The following is a 26,788-nucleotide window of genomic DNA, read 5'->3' on the forward strand; positions in this document are numbered from 1 at the left end:
CAAACAGATTTTAAAAATTGTCCCTTGCTAAGGGAGCTGACATCTGCCACTCTCAGAAATTAGAAATGACAGATGCCCCGAAGGGTGAAAGGCTGTGGCTAATTTTCTGTAAAAAATAGAATCTACTCAGACTCCACTCTTCACCAAACAGACAGCATTGTCTAATCCATGCATTTAGTGGTGGTTTCAGGTAACGAAGGAAAACAGGCAACCTGGTTGTGCTTGTTAACACTGCTGTCTTCTCCTGCAAAACAAAACCCAAACCGTTCTCACTCCCTTTCCTAAGATTTAATGCAGTGCCCTGTGTATCGGACCCAGCAGGTAATGGAGGTTTGTGATGAGATACGTGATGGTTGCAAAATCCTCGTTGTTTGTTCACCCTTTGAGGCCCCTTCCATCTGCAGTAGCCACTCTCCCTCTCCACCGTGGGAGAGAAAGAATACAAGCATTGAGACTTTTGAAAGGGAAGAGAGTGGAGTTAAACTGAAGAGAGAAGAACTTCCTGTCTATTTTAGCCAGGCTCTTTAGGGAAGGGGAGCTGGAATTGGAACCAGAAAGCAGTGAGAACTGAGGCAGCTTTAGGGCTTGGCTTCTCTCCACCTCCTCTCTCTTGGTATCTCTGAGTTTCTCTGGCTCTCTGCTCCATGTTTTTCTATCAACCAGACTTCATTGCTTCCCCACAGTTCGTGGTCCTCATCACTTCAGTGCGCACAACTCCATCACGGCCTCTCCAGCTCCCCTTGATATTGTGATCTTTCAGTTCAGGTCCCATCCTTACCTGTTGTAGTCTCTTGCTGTGTTCTAGTTCTCGTTCCTGAGAGAGGAAATCTGATGCAATCGGTCTGTCTTTTTGCAACAGGGCACATCGTGGGTTGCTGGACAGCTTATCTAATGGCCGCCCTTGGGTCATGTGCATATCCTTGCTCCAGTCAGCCAAGGCTGGGTCACATGGTACAAAACAGGGTACACAGTCCCTTGGAAAGGGATGTGATAGGTAGACACCTTGACTGATATCTCAAGTTTACTGCCCAACATTTATTGAATGTTGACTTGTGTCAAGCACCTTGCTAGGTGTCAAGGGTGATCAAAGGCTTTTCATTCATTTCGTATTTATGTAGTAAGGAGGAAAGAAAAAAAATGACTACATCTAGAAGTGGATAAGAAATGGCAGGAAGCACATGGGGAAGATGGTAGAAGTATAGGGTTTAATCATCTAGAACCAGACTTGTGGTTCTGATCCAAAAGCACATTTCCTTCCTCTTTAGTCTTGCTCCTTGAGTGTGAAATTGAAAGGTGGACAGGACCTTAAAAATGACTAAAAAACCCTATTGAAAGCCTCCCTCCAGGGCTCAGCTAAATTGCATCTCCTCCTGACCACCTTCAGCCCAAAAGGATACCTCTCTCCCATGGCCTTGGAAAGCAGGGTACATATTTAAACAAGAATCTGCCAGTTTTTTTCCTCTCTTTAATGTGTGTATGTCTAATCTTCTTAACCAAGCAGAAAACTCCTTGAGAGAAAGGGCCAGATCTTACATAATTCCCATAATTCCTATAGTTGATGAGATAAGGAAAATGAATTCAGAATGCTGGAAGAAGTTCATCTAAGAGGAGCCTTGGTTAAGGATTGAATATATACTGTGTGTGAAAATGCAATCCAATCTCAGAATTTGGTTAGTAAAATACGCAGGTATTTTGATGCTACAAAACAAAATAGCCATACTTGAAATGCCCAATAATATAGGCTTTGAGGGGGTGATCTCGTGGTTGAGGAAGGATGTTGTGGCGTAGACAGTGGTTGCTCATCCAGGGGTGAGCTGTGATGCTGAAGGTGTGTCTTTGCCCTGGCAGGCCTGGCATGGAAGGGAGGTTTGAAAGGGAAAACTAGGAAAGAGACTCTGAAAGTAGCCCAGAGGCTCTCCCCTGGCTCCACCTTTTCTGGCTCTAGTGTGGGCGTGTAGGAGGAGGGGAAGTATTTAAACGCAACTGGCTGGTTCTCTTATGACCTTGTCCATTTTAAGGACCTGGGGCTTTATCCAAGTATGTAATATATTTCTTTCCCTTCGGTTTGCATATCCTTCTCAGAAATCTCCATTAAGAATTTCAAATATATCAGTAACAATCACACGCCGTTGTCAATAGGTAGAGTTAAATGGCAAGAGTCGCTTCCAATGACTGACTTGTTTCTGTATATTTCAACAAATTAAAAAAAAAAGGCAGCCACAAGAACAAAGAAGAATAAGACAGGACAAAGTGCTGAACAGTGGAAAGTGCAGAGTGAAGTTGCCTGTGGAGTCCTTATAAAACACAATCTTTTAAATATGTATTTTATTGTTTCTAGCAACTCGACAAACTAAAAACATATTGAAAATGAACAACTGACTGAAATAAGGCAAAGCATGCCTCAGGCAACTCCGAGCTTCCCACCAGTTTGGGGTTAATAACTTCCGTCACTCCTAAGGTGTGAGGGGATGATTCTGAATAACATGGAATCGAAATCATGAATTCTACACACAGATTAAGTGAGGGAAGGAGCAACACACACTTAGCATTATTAAGCCTATTGCTCCTTTACCACCCCTGATGTTGCACAGACGAAAGGTTTAGGGGGGGAGAGATATGTCCTTGAATAAGAAAGGTACCAGCAGATAGTGGGGACTATATTGGGTATTACCCTGGCTACCCTCTGCTCTTTTCCTTTTATCCCTGAACCAGTCAGTATGTTGCCATGAACCCCGTATTATAATTCTTTTGTGCCTTCAGTTGGATCACCTGGTTACATCTCAGTATCTTCATTTGTGAAACAGGGAGACATTACCACTCTCCGCAGGCTGAAAAAGAGCAATGGAAACCTTAATGCATTGACCCGTGTAAAAATAGTCTTCATTTATTAAAGAAATCTTTACACTCTCACACCTTTTCCCTACGCATGCACAAGGCAAACAGAAAAGAAAGGAAGAGCTCTGATTTAAAGGGAGAATGGGTTTTTATATCAATCTCCTTAATTAGGGACCATTTATTTTAAAAGTTACTTCAAGAAATCATACTTTATTGGGGGGGTGTCAGGTAAAGGAAGAGTGAGAAAGAAGCAAGGTCAGAACAATCCAGCACTTTGCCCCTTTTACATCCCCCATATACAGGGAGTTCTGAATCCTGAGCAGTATCAGATTGTGCTTTTAGAAACACTTATGGAGTGAAAAGGTTGCCATTCACTCACCAGGGGCAGTGGCATCCCATTGCAGTATGGTCCGCTAGAGGCCTCGGGATGAGACAGAGCCCAGAAATAGCCATTTCATCGCTAGCCTCTTCCAAGGTACATCTGAGAAATTTCACTGCTATTTTGTCCATATAAATTTCAAGCATTCCAAAAACGAAATCGGCAATGGATACAGGCAGAGGTTCCCCAGGGGACATCGTGTGTGTGGAAGGGAAGCCCATCCGTTGGGCCTGAAACCACAGGATGAAGGGGAATGAGATAAATGCTGGCTGCGAGTCCCTCCCTGCCTTGCAGAGCTGCCTTTGTTGCGATGAGTGTGAAGCACCCGCCTTAACTTTTTGTTACTTTGGCTTTTTTGGCTGGTGTCACATCTTATAAGTCACAGTCTAGCTTCTCCTGTCCGTGTTTTTACTGCACAGAAGGTTTCCCAATTTGCAAGCGTTTGCAGCACGGCTGGGCCCGGAGATAAAACAGAATGTGTATGTAGTACAGCATGCATTCAACTGATGCACAAGATTCTTTCCACCATATGTGCAGAGTAGTGTGCTTTTCCCCCGAGGTGCCGCTGCCAAAACTGCCAGGAGTGCCTGAGTAAGTGGAGGAGAGACACCCCGAACGCAATGCGGCACCAGGCCTCGCCACCTCCTTGGAAAGAGACCCTCGCTTTCAACACCCACCTGCATTTTTTACCCCCCCCCCCTTGTTAGCTCATCTGTCCCACTCTTTTCCACTCACGTTACACAGTGCCCCTAACCTCATCCTGCCCCCTCAGCCTTGGTCCGGGGTGCCAGGCGTTGTTGAGGCCGGTGTGGAGTTCCGGTTGCCCTTCTGGTAGGAGAGGAGAGGTGTAATTAGCACTTATGCTAATGAGGATAACAAGACTGTGGTTAAAAACTCATCAGTTACAGAGGAATGACATGAGAGGAAAACCAGCTGATTTATTTTTTCTTCCCCGTAAATGTTTCTTGTCCTTCATCTCATGCAAAGCATAGCTTACCAAGCCTTTTTACAGGAAAGTAACATTAGTCTGGTCTTTATAGGTAAATCTTCTGGTGGAACTTCTTCTATGATAAGGAGAAAAAAAGATGAGAGATATAAGATAATTGTACTTTTCACTCCTTGTATACTTTACCTGAAGTAAACCAATTCAGAGAGTTTTTTGGTTAATTGTATTTTACTTTCATATTTGCTGCTGAAAATTTGAATCGTCACTACCTTTGGCTTTACTGGAAACTTGTTTGTTTGAAAGCATACAGTATTTCTGATCAAAAAATGTCTGCTCAACTCAAACTCAAACTCTCTTCGTGATCTATATGTATCAGTGTAACATGGAGGTTATAGCCACTCTCTCACTAAACCGAGTGTGGGTAACGAGTACTAGCCCTGCTTCACAGATGGGAAACCAAGCCACAGGGCAGTAACTGCCTTTTACCTGTCCTTCAACTTCTTCAGCCGCCAGTCTGGGAGGTAGGGCTCCTTTACCCACAGGCCCTGCAACAGGAGGGGTTGGGTTATTATATTTGATGAAGCATAATAACAGTGCTATTATAATTGATCAGTTGTTACTAAGTCATTATCTCAACTTGCTACGTTGATTTCATGTGACTTATTTGTAGACTTTCTTCCCCAGCATGTTAACAGATAACCTTTGGGCCAATCAAAAGTGTGATTTTTGTGCTTACATTGTTTGTGAGTGCTGATGGATTTGCTACTGTTGACTGTACCGCAACATAGAACGACACGTGTCTCTGTATAGGCTACCTGTGTGCTACCCCACCGTTCCCGAGCAGTAGGTCTGGGGAATTCCTTGCCTGGGACGATAGGCTTGGAATGGCAGGGCTCTTGGGTTTTAGCATTGTCTCTTGTCACTGCGGGGTCTCAGGGAAGGTGATGTACACCATGGGGAGAAGAATAGCTGATGGTAGATACTGCCCTGTTCATGTGGAAATCTAGGTGGGCAGGCGGTCAGGTGGGTGAGCACCTCTGGGTACTCAATGAGAGGCGAGGGTGATGTGTTCTGGAAAGATCAAGGACAGGAAATGGTACGGATACTGAGTTGCCTGGGAGGTCCCACAGACCATCCGTGGTGGCCCTGTTGGAAGCTTCATTACTAAGGGCAGGGACCAGGGGAGAAATGTCCTGCATTTTAGCAAATTTATCGTGGAGTAGGAAAGGCTTCTTAGCCTCGGAGAGCATCCTTGGCTGGGGAGGGGCGCATCAGAGCCTCCCCTTCAAGCCGTGTTTTATTTATTTATTTTAAATTTATTTATTTATTTTTGGCTGTTTTGGGTCTTCGTTGCTGCGCGTGGGCTTTTCTCTAGTTGTAGTGAGCGGGGGCTACTCTTTGTTGCGGTGCGCGGGCTTCTCACTGCGGTGGCTTCTCTTGTTGCGGAGCATGGGCTCTAGGCGCGTGGGCTTCAGTAGTTGTGGCGCTCGGGCTCAGTAGTTGTGGCACGCGGGCTCAGTAGCTGTGGCTCACTGGTTCTAGAGCGCGGGCTCAATAGTTGTGGCGCACGGGCTTAGTTGCTCCGCAACATGTGGGATCTTCCCGGACCAGGGCTCGAACCCGTGTCCCCTGCATTGACAGGCAGATTCTTTTTTTTTTTTTTTGCGGTACACGGGCCTCTCACTGTTGTGGTCTCTCCCGTTGTGGAGCACAGGCTCCAGACGCGCAGGCTCAGCGGCCATGGCTCACGGGCCTAGCCGCTCCGCGGCATGTGGGATCTTCCTGGACCGGGGCACGAACCCATGTCCCCTGCATCGGCAGGTGGACTCTCAATGACTGTGCCACCAGGGAAGCCTGGCAGGCGGATTCTTAACCACTGCGCCACCAGGGAAGTCCAAGCCCTGTGTTTTAGAAGCACATCGTCACTTTGCAATGGTGGCGACAGTCACACTGGGACTCGACTCTTATTCATTTGGTAATTGGTTATTTTAACACAAACTGTGACTAAGGAACATGATTACACACCTGTCAGCCATATGACGGGAAAGAGAGATGTCTGTGAGCAGGAGAACTGGCTGCATTTCCACCCGGGTCTCCGTGGAGTCTTCTCCATCAAAGATGTCATATTTCATTTTTACCTTGAAACAAGACAGACATTATAGCTACTGCCTTGTCTGTATCATTTATAGGAATTGCTGCCACAGATACTAATCTAAACCAATTCTGATTATATCTTTGTAGACATCAGATCCTAGAGCAGGAAGGCAGGATGTAATATAACGAAACAAATGAGTATAAACATTATATGGTACCCGTACAGCAGCTTCCTGCGACAGGGCAAGGGGTGGAAAGAAATGAAAGTGTTTTGTACAAGGAGGGCATTTTACTTTAAGATGAAATAGGTCAGTAAAATAAAAGAAAGCTGTTTCTGATTGTACAGGTGACTAAGTGGAGGAGGGGATTCTCACTTATGGTGAGGGGATTGCCAGGTGATTCAGAGTCCTGTCTAAGGGTTGGGAAGGAGGGATGATGTGTCCGAAAGATGAGGATAAACACAATAAGAAACAAACACAAAAAAACCTCAAAGGCAACAATATTGAACTGAATTTTAAAACAAATAAGAACCTAATAAGAGTTGCAACATTTAGTTTAAAAAAGCCCTAGCCTTTTGAATAAGAAAATAATATTCACTCATTTGCACATTTTCTGAAAACGGTGAACCAAATATTAGATTGTTTGGAAATTCTTCCTCGCCTCTGTTTGTCTGCTCCTATCCATCTTTGGTGAGGCCATTCAGTTTGGAAAGAGTGTGTGGTCACCATGTATACATGTCCAACCTCTGCTGAGCATTGAAATCAGCAAATGATACAGGTGTCGTCTATCACTGAGTTAGAAACAAAGTTCATACAGGATGAAGTTAGTAGCTGGAAAATAGGGAATAAAGGGGGATGATGTGAATGGTAAAGAAGGGTACCAGCAATAAAACCTTGGTTGTTAATTTGGCAGAAGTGTGGTGAAGGTGGTGGAATTCAACATGTAGCAGTCTCCAGGAATCCCAGGCTGCTTATGTGGGTGGGAGCTGCCCAGTGAGGGTGGAAAGTTTCTTGATGGAGATGTTACACATGAAACATAAGAGGAGATAAAGAGGTTAGAAAACAAAATGATGCCTTATTTGCAGAGGGCACAATGGGTAGTCAGATGGCAGAAGAGAGATAGAAGCCGTCATTAAGTAGCGATGCTGTGTAGGGGGTTAGGATACTGATTAGAGGGTGTGTTTATGCATTTCTAAAAGCCCTCAAACCTTCGCCAGTGTCTTCGCCTTTGCCTCTCGCTGCTGACCGTGCCCTATAGCTGCCTGCAACTTGATTTTAATCAAGACTTTAATGATAAGAAAAGATACTGAGTCACTATGGCCTTCCTGCCAGCTGAGTTTTTCTCTCCAGAAAAGAAGTGGACTTGTGAAATTTAAATAACTGTCATCTATTGAGTTCTTACTCTGTGCCAGGCATTGTGTGGGACATGTGATGGGTTTTCTTATTCAATCCTTGCAACGAATTTCTAAGCTGGATGTTACGTCCCCCGTTTTTCACCGGAAATCACGCTCAGCTCGTTATTGGCACCAAATGGCTCTCTTCACCCCTTTCTGTACTAACTTCTTCAACCAAATGGCACAGGGCTGCTCAAACTTTCAGAATTTTCTCTTGCTTTTTCTTGGTTTTTACTTCCTCATAATTCTTGTGTGTTTATGAGAATATTTTCTACTCCTTACTTTTTGTGGTTTACTTTTATTTACCTTTCAAATTTATAATTATTTAAAAATCTAAATTTTAAATAGGATATAAACGTACGATATTCGACACTCCAGAAGGTGTATGGTTGGACCTTGGCTAGGGATCGTTCGTTCTATTGTTATCATTGAACTTCAGAAATTAAAATGTGTTGAGCATGTGGGCTGGATGCCATTCATTTTGGATACTTAGTTGTAGATGCTCAATGAGTGATGAATGAATGAATGAGACCTCAGGAAAAAATTATGTAAATGCTCTTGTCATTGCGGTCTGTTTTCTGTGAAGTCACAATGCCACACAAAGTGGTTTGGCGTAAATTTGGAGTAGTGCAACCTACAGTTTATGAATTTGGGCAAAACATTTTAATATAATCCAAAGGGAAAGGTCTGTCATCCCGTAAGGCAAAGAAATGAATGAAGTTTCTTTATCACACTAGGATACTTGATTGCATTCTGCTTGTTATTATTAATAAAGGAAAGCTAATACTAGTAATAGTTATATCAACTGATCATTCTTATTCCCCTTTTACTATTTTCCACATCAAACAATAACAGTTTTATGTTCTATGCTTAGGCAAGAGCCACCAGAAGAGTTTTATGAATTTAGAATCCTTTGTCCTTGAAAACATGTCTCAATCTATCTTTTTTTTTTTTTTTTTTTTTTTGCGGTACGCGGGCCTCTCACTGTTGTGGCCTCTCCCGTTGTGGAGCACAGGCTCGGGACGCGCAGGCTCAGCGGCCATGGCTCACGGGCCCAGCCGCTCCGCAGCATGTGGGATCTTCCCGGACTGGGGCACGAACCCGTGTCCCCTGCATCGGCAGGCGGACTCTCAACCACTGCACCACCAGGGAAGCCCGTCTCAATCTATCTTGATATCCAAGAAAAGATTTGGGCTCCCACTCTCACCTTAGGATCCCATAATCTTAAATTTGTAGGATGAAACCAAAATATAAGAGAGATTTGAAAACAAGCAGGCCCCCTAATGAGAAGTCCGTCAAGTTCAAGGATGTGTCCTTCCCCATCTCCATGCAGAGTTCCTCCTGCTGCTGTGCAAGACTCCTTGGCACATTCCCATTTCGATGTCCACTCCTCACCCTTTCTCCCCTCCCATCGTTCCCCGTCTCTGCCCCATACCTCAAGGGCAGAATACTTGGAGAGGCCATTGCCCTCCGCCTTGGTGGGCTCAGGATTTCGGTCTGCTCAGGCTTTGGTGTCTTCTTGTTGCTTGTGTTGGCTGTGGTCTAGTAGACCGCCCCTCAGGCCCTTGTGGGGTGCCAGCTTCCGTGACCACCTCCATTTGAGCTGCGTTGGGCATCAGTGCTTCACCATGAAGAGGGGAGACCACAGGGCAAGATGTCCCTCTTTTCCACCAGGACCCACAGGGACGTTTGAGCCATCATTTCTCTGCCTTCCGAAAATGTCTGCCGTTTCTCTTGCTCATTGTCAGCCAGGCTTCCTCTGCTGGCTGTGCCGCTGTGGAAGAGCCCCTGCGGTGTGGGGACAGGAGCCGGTGCCTGCTGTCGAGACACCTGCCAAGCTTTGTCTTTATCAGCTCTTTAGCTTTGGACAAGGTACTTAACTTGGCTACACTTCAGATTCCTTGCTGGCAAAATGGAGGTGGTAATGGTAATACAGACCTCATAAGGGTTTGGGGAGCTTTAATGAGCTGAAGTCTGCAAAATTCTTAGCATGGTGTCTTGCACAGAACAGACTTGAGTCTTGTGTTACTGTCAAAGTGACTTCTATATTGAGTTTTCTTCCTTTGTGGTAAGAGCCCTGTGAAGCGGTCATTGAGTTGGAAGTTCTGGAAGTGGTAACGTTCTCTCCCGTGCGGTCCAGTCTGTGGTCTGGGAACCTCCTTCCAGTGGGGCTACCAGTTATCTCATATCTAGAATCACACTGGGCAACTGAGATACCAGGGTGCAGAGGAATTGGAATAGTTTGGGAATTTTGGTACCAGAATGGTTGGGTGAGGGAGGGATTAAAACAAATGGGGGGGAAGGGGGAGGGCTGCTCACTGTACAGGGAGCCTACGCATCCCCTGTTCTCAGTTATTCTAAAAAGGGAGAGGACGTGGAGACCCAGGTCATTTTTTGTCTTTTGTCACCTGGGTTTTGATTCCAGAATATACTTCCTGGAAGTATAATAATAATAAATAATAATAATGATAATAGTAATCACAACAGAGGAACGAACAAGTGTTAACTGAAATTGTCATCCAAAAATGGACTTTAACCTGATACTCGGCAGAAAGGCCTCAACAGGCCTTTCTGTCAACCCCAGTCAAATTCTGCGCGAACGATTATCTCCTATTTAAACATGCCACAATCCCACCTTTTATTACCTCCATTCATCATCTGCAGAATGACTGGGCTTTAAAAACTAAGACTCCAGAGAGTGTTGTTTGAGCAGAGGTTGTTATTCATGAAGCCTCTGTGCTGCCATCTTTGCCGATTGGTCCTGGGGTTGGAAGCCAGGTAATTTACACTTTGTTCCTCTAAGCCTGATGGGGCCTCTGTTAACAGGTCAAGGTTCACGTGGATCATAATTGGAGCTGTCAGGAGGACCATCCTGTTCAGAATCGCATTCTGACTTCACGATCTAAAAGACCCGGGGGCAGAGCCCATGGACCGGTCACCCTGTCCTTCTTCTTTGCTTGCCCCCTCCACGTAAATCACAGCACCGCTCCGAGTCAGTCAGAACATTTGTGTGGACAGTGCACAGTGACAGTCAGGGTTTTACACCTAGTCCTGGTCTTTCTTCTTCATGTTCAGGCCAATTTTAGATCTTTACACACATTGCATAATTCACAGTTCTGTTTCTTGCTAAAGAAATCGTATCTTTAAGACAAATCGTACTTGGAGCACTGTTATTGGATGCTGACCGTAAAACTGTCCCAGGCCAAAGCAGTGACCAGAGTAACCCTCCTGTGGCTGTCCAGAGTGGAGGACCAGAGTGGACGGTCCAAAGCTAAGTCCATGAGGGACTGCAGGCTCCAGGCAGGCCAAGTGCACAGATGAAAGGGCCCAAGGCAGGGCCAGAGTCAAGGGTGAGAGCGGAGAGCTGGGAGTGGTATGGAAGTGGACTCAAAACCAGAGCTGGTAGGGGACCAGTGACAAGAGTGCAGGCTGATTGCTGAGATCAGCCTCTGGGTCTCTGCAGTCCCGTCTGCAGGTTAGTGGGCACCCAGGGGACGGGGCTGACTGCGGCTTAGCATATGAACTGTCCAGAGGAGATGGAGGCAACCCTGTTGTATCTGGACCTTGATTATGGCATTTCTGTGGTCGCTGGTCAGAGAAAAGAAAGTCATCTGTGATTCCCTGCCTTCTGTTTCCGCTCTAGGGTCCCAGGGTAATAGATGCAAATGAATAGCGAAAAACCAAATGGCGGGCTATGGGCAGAGGTGGGGGGGGGGGGGAAGGGGAGCAGTCAGGAGTCTGGATAATCCACTGCGGATCAAGGGTCCTGGGATGATCAGAAGCTGACTGGGATGTGATAGTGATGTCGCTTTAGCTGAGAATTGAAAAGAAGGGGCCACATGCCCCAGTTGCCGGGTCTTACATGTGGCCACTTTGAAAAAACAGTTCTTACCAAACAAAGACACTCAGGTGACCTGACAAATAGCAGTGCAAGATGAATCCAGAAGGGTCACCTGTTCGCTAAAGAGAAAATAGATTTTAAAAAGGAAAAGCAAAAACAGGGATTTCAGAACCACTTAGCAACTGCTCTGATTATTCCAGACACAGCTGTAACGTGCTGGATTGAGGATGATATATTTTAGTCCGTGTGGTAGCTGTATTTCAGGCTGATGTGGAATCTGTTGCCGTAACTGTCATGCAATCCATTAGGGCCCTGAGTGAGGGCAGCCATTAATCAGGCGCGAGATCAGCCCTGTAGCCTCATACACTCGCAGGTCTGAGCAGCTCTGACCTGACGTCGTTTAAGGAGATGCTCATGGAGGCCATAAACATGATTTGATTCCCATTATCTTCATGTTGCATGTTTGTTACCGTTATTCTTTGAAGACTCGAAATTGGCTATTAAAAATTTATGATACATATAAAGGTTTGTATGGAGTGAAAAAAGGGCAGCAGCAGATAGGTCCGTCTCATCCATCAGAGATGTGTGAGCTGTCAGAGGGGCCTGAAGAGGTATGGAGAGAGCCCCTCTGCTTGCCAGTTGAGGAGGATGGAGAATTAGGAGGAACTTCGCTGGGGGAAACAGCTTCTCCCTCGGCCCACATGCTAAGTGGGAATTTAAATACATTTTGTTAAAAGAGCAAAGTAAAGCAGCACTGCTGCAGAATCCCATAGTCAGTCTTCAGTGACAAGCTAATGAAAGGGAGGGCAAAGGATCGGGATGCAAAGATTGGTAGCAACATGAATTGAGCAGATGCCTGGCTCCGCACATTGAAGTTTCTGGGTGCCTGGAGTATCTCCAGAGCAGGGAGCCTGATGCCAGGTGGGAGTCCTCGGTCTAGAAAGAAAGCTCTCTGCCCAAGCTGCATGCACACACAATCCTGTCATGACCCATCTGCTTTCTGATGTTCAGTGACTTGAATATGTACCTACATAGAAACAACCCATCTGTAGAGATAGGCAGCTCAGAGTAGAGAAAAAAGGGCATTTCTGGGTCTTACCTTAAGGAAGGGCAAAGGATTAATGAATCCATTCAACGTATATTTATAGGATTGTTATACAAGGTACTCGCTGAGCATGGGGGCTTCATACATAATGCACCGTCTCTGCCCTCAGGCGTTTCCATTCTGGTAGGGAAGGTGAGAGAGGAGTCCTAACTGGGGTGTTACACCAAGGAGTCCCAGATGGACTTGGGGCACTATGACTAGGTGAGATAAAGAAACAGGGAGCGAGGCACCAGGTTGGTTGATCTAGGAACGGAATTTGGGGGATGAGAGTTTCGTAGGCAAAGACCAGAGGTTAGACTGATCTTTGTTAGGCAAAAGTCAGTCCAGGTGGGAGGTGGAGGAGAGAAACATATGGGACAAAAGGATTATTGGCCAAAGTCCAAATTGAGTACAGGATCTTCAGGCTAAGACCCTAGTGTCTAACCAAGTGGGAGGGACACTAATCAAGTTGGGCAGAAGTTCATGGAATAGTCGGTGATGGCCCAGGTGTGAGGCAGATGACGTCAGAAAGCGCCAGCAGAGGCCTGCTGAGACTCAGCATGGAGAGTTCTCCTCGGTTCAGGGGCAGAACATTCACCTCTGGGGACTGGGGTGCAAGGCAGAATGTCCAGTTGCTAGGGTTAAAGGATAGGACTCATTCATTCATTCATTCTCTCACTCACTTACCATTTATGGAGCCTTTATAATATGCCAGGCACTAGATGAGGCCCTAGCGATTTGCAGCTGAACTGACCACAGTTTCTGCACTCAAGGACCACACAGATTAGTGGGGAAGGCAAACACATAGATGGTCATAGTACAGTGCAATGGAGGGAGTGGATATAGAGAGACAGAAGGGTACAAAGCCCAGGTTAGACCAGGAGGAAGAGGTCTCAAGTGGGTTCCTAAAGGAGCTGCAGTCTGAATGAAGGCTTAAAAGATGCCTAAGAATTTTCCAGGAGAAGGGTGGGGGAGGGGAGATGGAAACTGGTTTTACCCTGAGGAAATGAGGTAAGGGACAGGAATCCAGTTGAAGGGAACAGGGCTTTCAGTCATGAGGAATTGGGCCACTGAGATGAAAGTAACTTGGCGGTACCTCAAGTGGAAGCAGGAGCTACTCCGGAGGCCTCCCTGTGCTTGTCCAGCCCAGGGCCAGCACTGGCTGAACCTCACTGAGCGGCAAAGAAGCTGGGCTGTTGTTTACGTCAAGTCCACAGAGATGTTCGTGACGTGCTGAAAGGCCACATGTGGCAGTGTGTATAGACATTCGACAAAGGAAGTTCAGACCAGAAGTGGTACACCAGAAAATGAAATTCCAGGGGTTTTCAGAAGTGGTCTCCCTGTGATAACTTCAATTTATCTTGAATTTTGAAAAGAAATTCTATTGCTTCTGATTCCAAAAATTAGTTATAAAATCTAAAATTTTTGCTCTAGAGCTCTGTATCTCTAAGCGTACTCCTGCAACTTTGAGATGCACTATTTTTGATGTTCCCAAGTCTAGTCACCACAGCACACGTGTGAGCTGACACGTGCTACATCTGCTAAAGGGTTGGAAAGCAAAGTCTGGAAGCTCTACAGCGCTCCCCCGAGCTCTGATTCCAGGCAGAACCTTTTCTTGTTTTCCAAAGAAGTTCTGAAATCACAATGACAGGGAGGTGTAAAGTCCCATTCCTCACAGGGAGGTATTAACTCCCAAGCCTAGTTATCCTTCCACTTAAATGGCAACAGTGTTAACCTTTTCATTGAGTCAGAAACATTGCACTTTTCTGGGATGGGCCAGTGGAGCTGTTTTTAGAATGTTCCACATTTTCTAAAGGAATCCTCCTGAGGAGAAAAGATGCTGATCTTGCTTGGATATGCGCATGGCACCAAGGCTTTAGCCCAAAGGAATAAGTGGATTCTTTGAAAGAAGAAATAAATTTTGCTGAATGTAAGAATCAAAATTTAAAAAGTAAATTAGTGATGATTCACAGGGAAAGAGAGGTGAAAATAAAGTTTGTTTAAGCCAGAGGTGTTTGAGATAGAGAGAAAATTAGTCTTAGTTTCTCACATTATCTATTATTTATTCAAATGCTAGGCATGGCATGAAAATAGATGCATGAGTGGAAGCGAGATGGGGAAATCCCCTTGCAGTTTAACTGAAGGACTTTAAGTTTTATTTCTATTCCATGGCAAGAAGTGAAGCCTTCTTACAATAATAGATCAAAAATGCACCTTTGGTTTGACAATCACATTTGTAGTAAAATGTGAAAAAGTTTCCCATTTGCTTTTCCCCATAGTTGGCATAAATCTCTAGCATTTTAGTCAGAATAAAGCTGTTGAGAATAAGACCCATGGAGAGAGTTAGTTCATCATGACGTGTTTTGACATTCCTTCTGTCAGAACTGGTCACTTTATTTATTTATTTAAATAAATTTATTTATTTGTTTGTTTTTATTTTTGGCTGCGTTGGGTCTTTGTTGCTGCGTGCGGATTTTCTCTACTTGAAGCAAGCGGGGGCTACTCTTCGTTGCGGCGCGTGGGCTTATTGTGGTGGCTTCTCTTGTTGTGGAGCACGGGCTCTAGGCGTGCAGCCTCAGTAGTTGTGGCACGTGGGCTCAGTAGTTGTGCCTCTCAGGCTCTGGAGCGCAGGCTCGGTAGTTGTGGCGCACAGGCCCAGTTGGTCTGCGGCATGTGAGATCTTCCCGGACCAGGGCTCAAACCCATGTCCCTGGCATTGGCAGGCAGGTTCTTAACCACTGCGCCACCAGGGACGCCCAAGAACTGGTCACTTTAGAACAAAGTCAGACATCAACACCGGTCTCCTGGCCCCAGTGGATACCACGAACTGGTGGTGGGGTGGTCCGCCTCGACACAGGCCGTTAGAGGAGGCACAGTCCTTAGAGAATTCCAGAACAATAATGAAACCAGCCGAAAGTTGGTCTGCTTTGTGTTATTACTGTGAGCAGTGATTCCGAGCAGCTTCAGTGTTTACATACCCTCCCTGCAGGGGTCGTGGACTCCCTCTGTCTACCTGCATGGTACGCCATTGTCTGCCACCCATAATGGGGCAGATGCAGAAAAAGGCAATGGCTTCAATATACAAATGAATCTGAAGTGCTGAAATGAATCTGCGCGTGTAGGGTAAAGAAGTTCTAATAGATTTTGTCTAACGTTGCCACAAGTTGCTGTGGAATGATAATTAAACTCGTTCCTACAGAGCGCTTACTATGCTCCAGTCAGTGGCTGGGGCCGATGATCCAATGGCGAGAAGCCAGACACCGTCCTGCCCTTAGAAAGCTTGCAGTCTGGTGGGGAAGACAAAAATTACAGCAGCCAGTGTAAGGGTGCACCTGTGTCAGGCCTAAGAGAGGGCAGAGTGGAGGTATTTGACTTGGTTAGTGAGGTTCAGGAAGGCCTTTTTGAAGAAGAGGTGTAGTAGTTCTTCCAAGACTATTTGTCACACCAGAAACTAAAAATAAATAAAGAGAAGTTTTCGCTTTAAGCAGCTAGTCATGAAATCTCTAAATCTTTGGAGTAAACCCCACTGCTGGAGACACATCCTGTATCCTCCTAGTGTTGCATAGCTGTTCCCTCCAGTGGGCCTGGGGCCTGGCTGGAGGCCATGCCGACAAGTCCGCTCAGGGCCCCCTCTCAATACCCCTCCTCCAGGCACACTCCTGACATCAGTGGTTCTCGGGCTGCCTGTGCATTACTACCACCTGAGAGCTTTAAAAAAAAAAAAAAAAAATCCATGTCGAGGCCCCACCCTGGACCAGTTAAATCAGAATCTTGGAAACATAGTGGGGAGGGGGAGTTCAGGCATCAATATGTTAAAAAAAACAAACACCCCAGATGATTCTCATATGCAACCAGAGCAGAGAACTACTGCCTTAGATGAATGCACTTAATTTCACTTAGTCCAGTAATAATAATTTAAAATTTTACATTAAAAAACTTGAGAATGCAAAGGGAATTACGTCAGTGAGAGGTGTGTGAGTGCTTGTGTGTGCACACACACGTGAGGGTGGTGGTGCTTGGTCTTCTTGCATGTCATATGCTTTCCGTCTCTGTGGCATGTGGTGGAAACACAGCGAATGGCTGGAGGATGGAATTTCTTGGACTCAAGAATCAGGTTGATTATCAGAGGCAGACTGTTCCAAGCTCCATGGAGTGTGATGCAGAGGCAAATACACGGTTTAATAAAGAAGCAAATTTCTGCCTTTCTCTCTCCACTTCTGATCACTCCAACCCTCCTCTCCTTTCTCTTCCACTGCTGTTTTATTTACTCTCATAAATTATGAGACTTTATATAAAATCCTGGAGCCCCTTTGAGGAAGCAGAGTCAAACCTTAATGGGTTTTTTTGTTCTTTAAAAACATAAAAAGCATTGTGAGCACCTTACATGTAAGTGGAATGAATATATTTTTGCCACTAATGTTGAAAATATCCCCAGGCATCTGGTGTGTATGAATGTGTATACATAGTACATGCATAATAAACATCTTCCACCTTATGAATATTTATACACAAGATACATATATATTGAATATAGACATACATATGTAAATAGTAGCCCTTGTAAACTATATGCCAAGTATGTTTCCAAGCATATGCATCATAGTGCATCAGGAATATAATAAACCTACCACCAAGTTTAGCATATTTTGAGGTGGTGTCTTCTACAGAGTTGTGGTAGGGTCTAGTTACTAACCAGGTATGGGTTTCTTTTCATCACTGAAATGTTTGTTAAGCACCAACTAAAAGTAAGGCGCTGGGCATAGTAGAGTAAGAAAGATGAAATAAATGAGGTCCCTGCCTTCAAGAGACCTGCACCTCACAGAGTGCCTTAAAATTCACTTAAGAATCTGACATGTTTGCTACCCATTGGCATCTTACCACTTTTTATACAGCTGCCTTTTATGTATACACTCTGCTTTAAAATGGGCCCCATTTAAGGCTCTATTGGCTTAAACACTGATGTAGCTGCCTAGTAGACCTGATGCTGTGAGAAGAAACATCACTGGTTTCAGTGCCTTGATTGGACATGAGCACGCTTACACATTTTTTCTGTCACACATCGTCCAATCCTGCATTTTTATTTTACTCTGATTTGGTAGAGGGGGGGAATAAAAGGTAAAATTAAAAGGCACCAAATCCCAGAGATGTTTGTAGATCTCAAAAATACTTTTTGTAACCCCAGTATTACTACCATGACAGTCCACTTCCAAATTCCATCAGTTCCCTCCCCGCAATAAGTGGCAGAAGCCTTTATGAAAGGCAAGCTGTACATTCTAAAATGTACGGAGTAGTGATCCCTTTCTAAAACGACAGTCCCTAGGCTAGCTGAGAGCTCTGAGTGATACTTGTCAGGGGCAGATTTCACGCCATTAAAAGAGAAACAATACATCAGCGCTGTCATCGCTATGCACAGATGTATGCTCATTGTTTTCTCCCCCTCAGTCCATACATCACAACAGGTAGTTCTCAGCTGTTCCCCTGGTGCCAGACATACATTTTATCTAAAGAGACAGCAGATAGAACTACCTGCTGCTTCCTGTGCGGCTCTCCCTGTGTTTCTCTCCCTTCTCCTACTTCACTTGGGCTTTTTAAAATCAGCTGGCAGGGAGCCAGGAGCTCATCATTTTAATGCAGTGCAAAATGGAATATGCATAATTATATGCAAGCCATATGTGAGGGAGACAGCTCAGCTGTGAATTTCAGGAGGCCAGGAAAGAGAGAGCAGTTAGGGCTGAGATAAGAGGAGTGCAGAGCAGAGTGCAAGTGTCACCCAAATGAATGGTTTAATGAGTGTGCTGCAGACACGCCTCCTTTCACCTACCTCTTTCTTCTCTCCAACTCCAAACCAGAAACCAATGGAGATTAGAAAGGGAAGACTGTATGCAAGGGGTATTGCTAATGGGTTCTGTTAATGTCTCCATTTAAACTTCAGCTTTCTTAATTAACAGTGTAGATGAAAATAACCAGTAACTTTTAATGCAGCTTCTTAATTAAATCTTTTTTTTTTTTTACTGCATTTGATTGAAGAATCATTGTTCTTACTAGATCATTACTCCTTTTAGATCTTTATTTAAAAATTGAGGGGAATCAGTTTATCTCTAATAATATTACAATGCAAAATATAACTATGCAAATTGCTTTTCTTATGGCCTTGCTATTAGAATTTTTTAAAAGTGCATTATCTAGAGATTGCTTAAGCATGCCAAAAAGTTTAAACACGTATGTATGTCATATAATCCTAAATGTGCAACAAAAGTCACTGGAAGTCTGAAGTGGTGGTAATTTTCAACAGAATTATTTGCTTTTGATTTGTTTTGTATCATTTTAAATATTACACCACAATGAATTTGCATGTTCAAACTGAACTATGTAAAGAAAAATAAATCCCAAATTTTGATACCTAAAAGGCGTACTGCGTATTTAAACAAATTTCTTATTAATGTTGTGATTTCTGGATTCCCGTTTGTTTAATGATCTGAGCTGTTATGCTTTTAGCTTTTTTTCTTCCATTATTTGTAAGTCCCTAAATAGGCCATTATATTTCCCTTCAGGCTAGAGATGAAGATGGACATGCTGAAAATTTTCCCCAGCAGCACTATGCTAAGGAAACTCCAAGGCTTGCCTTCAAGAATAACTGCGAACTACTTGTAAGAATAACATACTTACAACAAGTCTAGAATGTTACTTTAGCACAGTGAAAACAGTTTTTGAAAGGGTTTGTTCATTATTACATAAGTTTTGAAGTATTATAGTTTTTCTGTATAGAGTTCTAAATGCTAATTCTGATATCACTGAATATGAATTATAAGATCTCAAATTGTTTGCAAATCTTTTGTATCTGATTATAGAGCTTGGATGGCCCTGTCTTTATTAGCTTGTTCTGTATAGTAGTTGATAAGCAGCCATTTGGAGAATGGCTAGTAAAGTTAAAAATATAGAAAAAGACAGTTGATGTATGTAGCTTGGAAAGAAAAAAAAAAAAAATCCCATCCCCATCCCTCCTCCTACTTCCTAATTGTACACTATTTTAGGAGACAACATGGTAATATTTTGTTCTGCTAGGAAAGATAGCAGAGTTGACACGCAGTACTCCCTTTAGAATTCAAGTATTCCTACACTCTCTTGCCAAACTCAATCAGGCGCTTTCTCTCTCCTATGTAGAAGTCAAAGCAGCGACAGGATGCGGGGATGTTTCCAAGTCGTGAGAGAGAGGATCTCAGCTGTGACAGGGACTCTGTTCCAATGCAGGGTTAATTTGCTGTTCATTTTAGCATTTATAGCGAGACAAGATGAAAAGCGAGCAGGAATGCCTATTATATTTCTATTAAATGAATCTGTTGGGACCTAATGTTCTTGATTAGCTTTTGAAAACAAGTGCTCTGCAATGCATTTTCTGTTTACCTAAAGTAAACAGAGAATGAATTGTCATTTATTTAGAGATTCAAACACTGCTTTTGAAAATGAAGCTTTATGAGGGATCTAGCTATGTTGTCCCTAAATGTTCTTTTCTTTTCAATTGCATTAAAGCAAAACATTTGCTCCAACTAAATGAAAACACTGAAAGAGAATGAGGATGCTCACTTGTTACATTTTGAGGTAGTCTCTTTTTCTGTTTAGTTTTTTGGCCTAACAGCACAGCCCTGCCAGGTCTCTGCGTTAGGAAATCCCACATGTAACAGTCTTTGGACTTAGCTCTGATACCAACTGTTCATTAAAAACAAAGTGTCCAAAGAGCAGGAGAAGAGAGAAAAATACAGTTCTTTCTCATTCTAGCCACAGTAGCTGGATGTTGACAGTAAGAAACTCCTTCCCACTCCACAGTTTGCGTGGTTTACAATAGCATCACTTATTCTGTGTGTCGTCCCTTGACCAACTAATCCACAGGCAAATTTGTTGCTTATAAGTGCAGTTTTTTTCCCTGAAATTTTAACTCACCTTATGTTTTATCTTAGGGCTCTTAAACCTCCAGGCTTGCTAGCATTACCTGTTTGGGGGGAACCCTTTTCTTTCATTTTCGTTTTAATGTTTTACTCCGTCACTCTGATTTTCTAGCAGAAGACTATAGGGGCCATTTATACTATGTTTTGGTATCAAAATGCTTTTGAGAGTAGCTTACTCCTTTTTAGAGATGTTGTTAAAACTAATATGCCATATTTGATTTTTTTTCCTATTTATTGGAAAAATGAATGTGCTTGAGTTCTGGCTGTGGTCAGTTTATACTGGAGAAAGTAAAACATATATGTGAACATCTTTTCCAGCTATCTTTAGAGAAAATATACGTTTAGTCATTGCTGTGCTTAAACATGATATTGTGTTGGCAGTAATTTTGAGAGATTGGTACAATCTTTGTCCTTTTAGTCGCTGTTAGAAATGCTTTATTTTGGTCAGTACACTTTCTTGTGATAAAAGAAAAAAAAAGAAATAGAGAGAAAAAACAAGTAAGCTTATTTCTCCAAGGAGAATTGTAATTTTTTTCAGTTGCAAGAGAAAGGATGGTGTTTGGCTGGTTATGAAGCCCTGAGAAGTTATGCTTCTATATGAAAATGATTTGTTCATTCATAAGAGAGAAATAGGAAGTCCTTGGAGTTTTCTTAGTGCAGCTTAGGGCAAATTTTAAAAAGACTTGGTGAGAGAAGATTGCAAGCCCCACTCCAACGGGCTTTTCTTACCTTAAGGGTGGGTCTGCCATCTTGCATGGTTCGCTAGAACAAGGGTGGCTTTAGAAAGTGGGGGAGCTCTTTGGAAGATGGTGATGGCTCTTGGGAGAAAGCCTTGAGGGCACAGGTTACTTCCAGGCTCCCAGGTGATCAGGAACACATGGCTGGAAGGCTAACCCTCTGGGCCACAGGTGTTGACAGAAAGTACCCTGGCCAGGTAGATGGGACATGGCCTCTGACTTTATAACTGACTATTGATTGTCTCTGCTTCTTGGAAGAGGAGGAATATTAAGTAACCTAAACAAAAGCAAAGTAGAACCGATGCCTAGAATACACAAGTGTGTGTAATCAGAAGGCACTGACAAAGAAAGCATTGGCTGATAGAAAAACCTGCTATGTGACTGTCGATTTCCTGTAGGTATTGCTTTGCCCATTTAAATCTCAAACTGTGATATGTGCCTTCACACTTAATGTACAACACAGATGACTAGATATTTAGCTTGGTGGCCAAGATTCTTTGGTTGGTGACTGTGTAGCAGTTTCCTTATGCTTTTTATTAATTTTGAAAATGCAAGGCTGTCAAGATGAGTGGCATTAGATAAAACTTGAGTATTATTTGATATATCACAATTCACTGTGGCCCCATCTACCTCTTCGTAGGTAGATGTATGTACACACACACACACACACACACACACTCCTCAGGGTCTTTTGCTGGCTTAAGTTTATGACCAAAGCAAATAGCTTTCAGTAAAAGAAAATGTGGGAAATTCACATCACTTGAACAATACAGCATCGTGGCTTATGAGAGCCCAGAAGAGGGAACACTTAGAGCCAGCCTCAATGACCAGCCCTTGTCCCAAATCCCAACTCTGTTGCCAGTCCCTTTACCATTATTGCCTCATTCTTTTGGGACTAGAAGGCCTTCTCATTTCCCCTATTAAAATGCTCATATTGATGGTGGGAATTGCATTAAGAGCCAGAGTGGAAGAAGGACCTAAATCATACCTCTCTTAAGCTAGTACTTGCTCAGTTCTTGAAAGCCACCTGGGGTAACACCTAGCAGAAGTATAGCATGAGCTGAGTCCTTGGAGGGAGAAGACTTCTAGCTAGAGAAAAAGGAACGTTGAAAGAGTTTGGGGAAGGAATTGAAGACAATTGAGCCCCAAGTGTTCTTAGGGGACAGAGAACATCACTGTGTTCAGGAAGAAGGTTAAAATATGGTCAGAGGGCTTCCCTGGTGGCGCAGTGGTTGAGAGTCCGCCTGCCGATGCAGGGGACACGGGTTCGTGCCCCGGTCCGGGAAGATCCCACATGCCGCGGACCGGCTGGGCCCGTGAGCCATGGCCGCTGAGCCTGCGCGTCCGGAGCCTGTGCTCTGCAATGGGAGAGGCCACAACAGTGAGAGGCCCGCGTACCGCAAAAAAATAATAATAATAATAAAAAATAAAAATATGGTCAGAGATTAGCAGCAATCAGTGTGGTGTAATTTGGTTGGAAAGAACCCGGGTTTAGGAAGTCTGAAAGGGGAAATAAGAGAAAGGAAACTCAAGAGGAGAACAGCCTGTCTTCCTTAGTTCCAGATTCCCGGGTCATCACCTAGACAAAGTTTGACTCCTTTTGGCTTTTCCCTACTCTGTTGAGGGTGGGAGCTTTGCAGAGGAAAGGGGAGGGGGCCCTCAGTTGGGAAGCTAAATAAAAATAGCATCGGGGAATAATTATTTCTTCTTTCTGAAAGAAGAATTCATTCTTTACAATGCCAATGTAGGGAGAAGATGAAAACTATTTCAGTTTTGTGGCCTTGTGAATAGAGCTGGTGGAGAGGAGAGTGGCCTAGGCAGTTCTGTGGGCTGATGTGTCCATCTTATTTCCTTGTGGAGGCAGCAAGGTGGATTATAAGAGTTGTATATCGCCCTTAGGCAGAACTGCTCTGTATTAATGCAGCGTTCAATTAACAAGATATTACTGATCATCTTCTATGTACAAGGCATTTTACTAGACAGTGCTTTGGGGGTTCACAAATAGAAAAAGACACAGTCCCTTCCCTGAAGGAGCTTACAATTCAGTAGGAAGAATAGGCATATGCAGTATTGTTAACCGTCAGGAATGTGGGCCCTCCGGTCGTCCTGAAAGTTAGAATTTTGTCTCAACTAGACTTTATACCATATCACTCTGGTGTGGTAGCTAAGGGTCATAGGCACAAAGGCTTAATATTTATGGTGATACATCTGGCATCATATCACATTGGACCCCCGTTTCGCCTTTTGGACCTCTTTGCATTTCAGATCTTCATCTGTAAAATGTGATAATAAAAGGGTAATAGCCTCAAAGGATATTGTAAGGATCGAAAGTGATGACATATCGAAAGTGCCTGGTACATACAACATTCAGTATATCTTCACTGCTATCATCATCATGCTTCTTTTTTTCATGATTATTATCATTACACAGTGAGCTGTGGCCCTAGAGAGCACCCACAAAGTTCTGGAGTACAAAGGAGGAAGAGATTATTTCCACATGCCATAATTAGAGACTTAACAAAGGAGGATACCTTTGATCTAGGCCTTACGTGGGTTGGATTTTCTATAGTCGGAGCTGGGGTATAAGGGAAGGGGTCATTCCAAGCAGAGGAAAATAGCATGGGCAAAGGCAAGGAAGTGGGAAAGTACAGCCCAGGTGACTCACACCTCATTTGACAACTAAGTTGGCTGGAGTGTAGGGTACCTGAAGGATACAGGGTGAGCTGGTAGGCCGGCCCATTTGCAGAGGTCTAGATAACTGACACCATCCTTTCAAGTCTAGACTTCAGTAGTTCTGCTTCATGGAAATTCCTAGTACTTCTGTGGATTAAAAAAAAATTATTATGGAAAACTCCTAACACATACAAAAGTAGAGAGTCATATAATGAACCTCCATGTACTAACAGTTATCAACAATTAATCTTGCTTCACCCACCCATTTACCCATCCCACCCTTTTATTCTGCTGAAGTATTGTGAAGCCTATATGCTTTTTTGTTTGGTTGGTTTTGTTTTGTTTTTTTGTAAAGACTAGCACACCACTTCTCTGGCTATGAAGAATCCATTAAGACTGAGTAAACTGGGAATTAGAGCTTTGTGACTATGTATACATAAAACCAATGAATCTTGGTTATGCAATATGCTTTTCCCTCCCTGCTCAGCACAGCCTTGTAAGGCTTGGACGATCAGATGGAGTTTTGTTTTTTTTTTTTTTTTTTTGCTGTACGCGGGCCTCTCACTGCTGTGGCCTCTCCCGTTGCGGGGCACAGGCTCTGGGCGCGCAGGCTCAGCGGCCATGGCTCACGGGCCCAGCCGCTCCGCGGCATGTGGGATCCTCCCGGACTGGGGCACGAACCCGTGTCCCCTGCATCGGCAGGCAGACTGTCAACTGCTGCGCCACCAGGGAAGCCCTCAGATGGAGTTTTAAAAACCCTTAAGTTGAAAGACTTGCCATAATGCTAGCGATGACTTGAGTCTTCTTTGTTCTTCTATATTTTAATTTTTCTTTCTTTTTTTATTGATGTACAGTTGATTTACAATGTTCTGTTAGTTTCTGCTGTACAGCAAAGTGATTCAGTTATACATATGTGTACATTTTAAAAACATTCTTTTCCATTATGGTTTATCACAGGAGACTGAACATAGTTCCCTGTGCTATACGGTAGGACCTTGCTGTTTATGCATCCTATATAGAATAGTTTGCATAGGCCCCTAGTTTTAAATGTGTTTATTTAACAGTAAGATCAGATCTCTTTGCAACCCAGCCCCTCTCACCAGTGAATGTTGGCCTCATCGCGGCAGTGAGGGGGAATTCTGGATTGCTGTCAGATATTAGCTACTGCTAGGCCTTTCTGGCTAGATCATGGAATCTTAATGAGAACGCCCAAAAGGTGATAAAAACAGCCACATTTCACTTGAAACTCGATAGGCTTTTCAAAATAGGTATAATTGACCAAAGACCTCCCTTAACACTGCCAGTCTTGCGGAAAGCCAGATACATGACCCAGCTCAACTTGAATTGACACACTGTTTCTTTGCTGTTACAACTGAGCAGCCCAGGCACTGAGAATTAAAATTCATGGTGACACACTTGGACTCCCATCACATCAAATAAAATATAGTATGATGTATGTGTATGTAGTATGCTGTGTGCCGGTTTCCTGAAATAGTCATTGTAAATGCCCCAAAGGTGTAAAATGACCCAGAAATCCCCAGGGATTGGTTGCTATCTAGAGAGAGTTGGCCTATCCAACCATTTTTTTCTACCCACCCTCCAGATCCCTTTACTCTGGAGCTACTCCTGTGTTCCCACAGTTCTCTGAACTATTTTTTTTAAAGAAAAATGGACCGTTTTAGAAAGAAGAGGACCAATCTTAGACTGAACAAGGGTCAGTTCCAAAAGAGGTGGCACCATTATGCTCTCCACCTAGACCATCTGGACTTTAACACAGGCAGAGGAGTGGATTCCACCTGAGTTGTCCTATTTCACCTGCACACTCCTCTGTTTCCATCTGTGCTGTTGTTTCCCCTGGCTCTCCAGCTGGCTCTGCTGCTTCTCTCTTTCTCTTTTTAGCCCCTTGGCTCCCATTGCTGCCATGGTCTTGTGATTTAGAGCCTTTTTCTTCTCCTGTACAAAGACCCTCTCCCACAAAGACCATCTCCCCTCACCTACCACCCATTGAAACCCTCTTTTAACTGTCCCTTTTTAGTTTCTTTCTTTGGGGGAGAAGCTGTCTGCAGGAGGGCTGGAGTTCCCCTGCTTCTGCTCTGGTGTAGGTACTCTGCTTGGGATTAGATTTGATTGGAGACCCTTGGTCCCCTGCATGCTCCCTTTTCTAAGGCATGGAGATCTTCGCCTTTCCCATTCCAGGGCCATTGTGCAAAAAGGTCAGAGGCATATGGTTTGGTGTTCATGCTAGCTTACATGAGCAGTCCATCACACAGTACATCACAGTGGTTCTTGGAGCCAGAGAGAGGGATCGAGGACCATGTGTTCTCCAGGGGAGGCACTGTGGTAGGGTGGGTAAGAGTGGGTGTCCCAGTCCCAGCTCTGCAGACACGCCAGCTGTGCAAGCCGGGCAACTTTCTTACCTGCCCTGAGCCTCAGTGCCTTTATCAATACAATGAAGATAAATATAGTAGCTGCCTCGTAGGGTTGTTTCCAGGAGTAAATGAGATCATGTATATGAAGCACTTAGTGCGCCTGACACAGACTAGGAAAAAGTTCAATAAGCAGGAGTCTTATTACTAATAAAATGGATCTAGGAGGTGGCATTAGTTTAAACAAAATCTTCAGGCAAATGCTGGAAGTACCTGCCTTTATTCTCTAACGAGAGTCTCTTTCCAGTGGGGTCGGATAGAAGCCCACAGGTAATATTTTAATTTAGGACAAAACTTCAGAGAAACCCTTGAACATCCACTCACTTGCCTATTTATGCCGAGGGCACTAGAGATGCCTGTTGGCTGCGTAGCAAATGTTGCTGATTTGTGAGGTACTAAAATGTTGGAGTACTTTTTCAAAGAAGAATTTAAAACTTCCA

At 44.0% G+C, this 26,788-nt stretch overlaps 1 protein-coding gene across 3 annotated transcripts in view; it reads left to right on the top strand.

Moving 5' to 3' along the window:
* Positions 1–26,788, top strand: part of SOBP (sine oculis binding protein homolog) — a 158,071-nt gene that overhangs the window by 72,981 nt on the left and 58,302 nt on the right. For 2 of the 3 annotated variants that reach the window (XM_060283785.1, XM_030882911.2), the window contains exon 5: positions 19,124–19,219. The exons of the other annotated variant lie outside the window; for it this stretch is intronic. In XM_060283785.1, coding sequence (XP_060139768.1) covers positions 19,124–19,219 — 96 coding nt within the window. The remainder of the gene's footprint in view (positions 1–19,123; positions 19,220–26,788) is intronic. 3 annotated transcript variants of the gene reach the window in all.

The sequence above is a fragment of the Globicephala melas genome, chromosome 14, assembly GCF_963455315.2.
Source record: "Globicephala melas chromosome 14, mGloMel1.2, whole genome shotgun sequence".
In the NCBI taxonomy this organism is placed as follows: Eukaryota; Metazoa; Chordata; class Mammalia; order Artiodactyla; family Delphinidae; genus Globicephala; species Globicephala melas.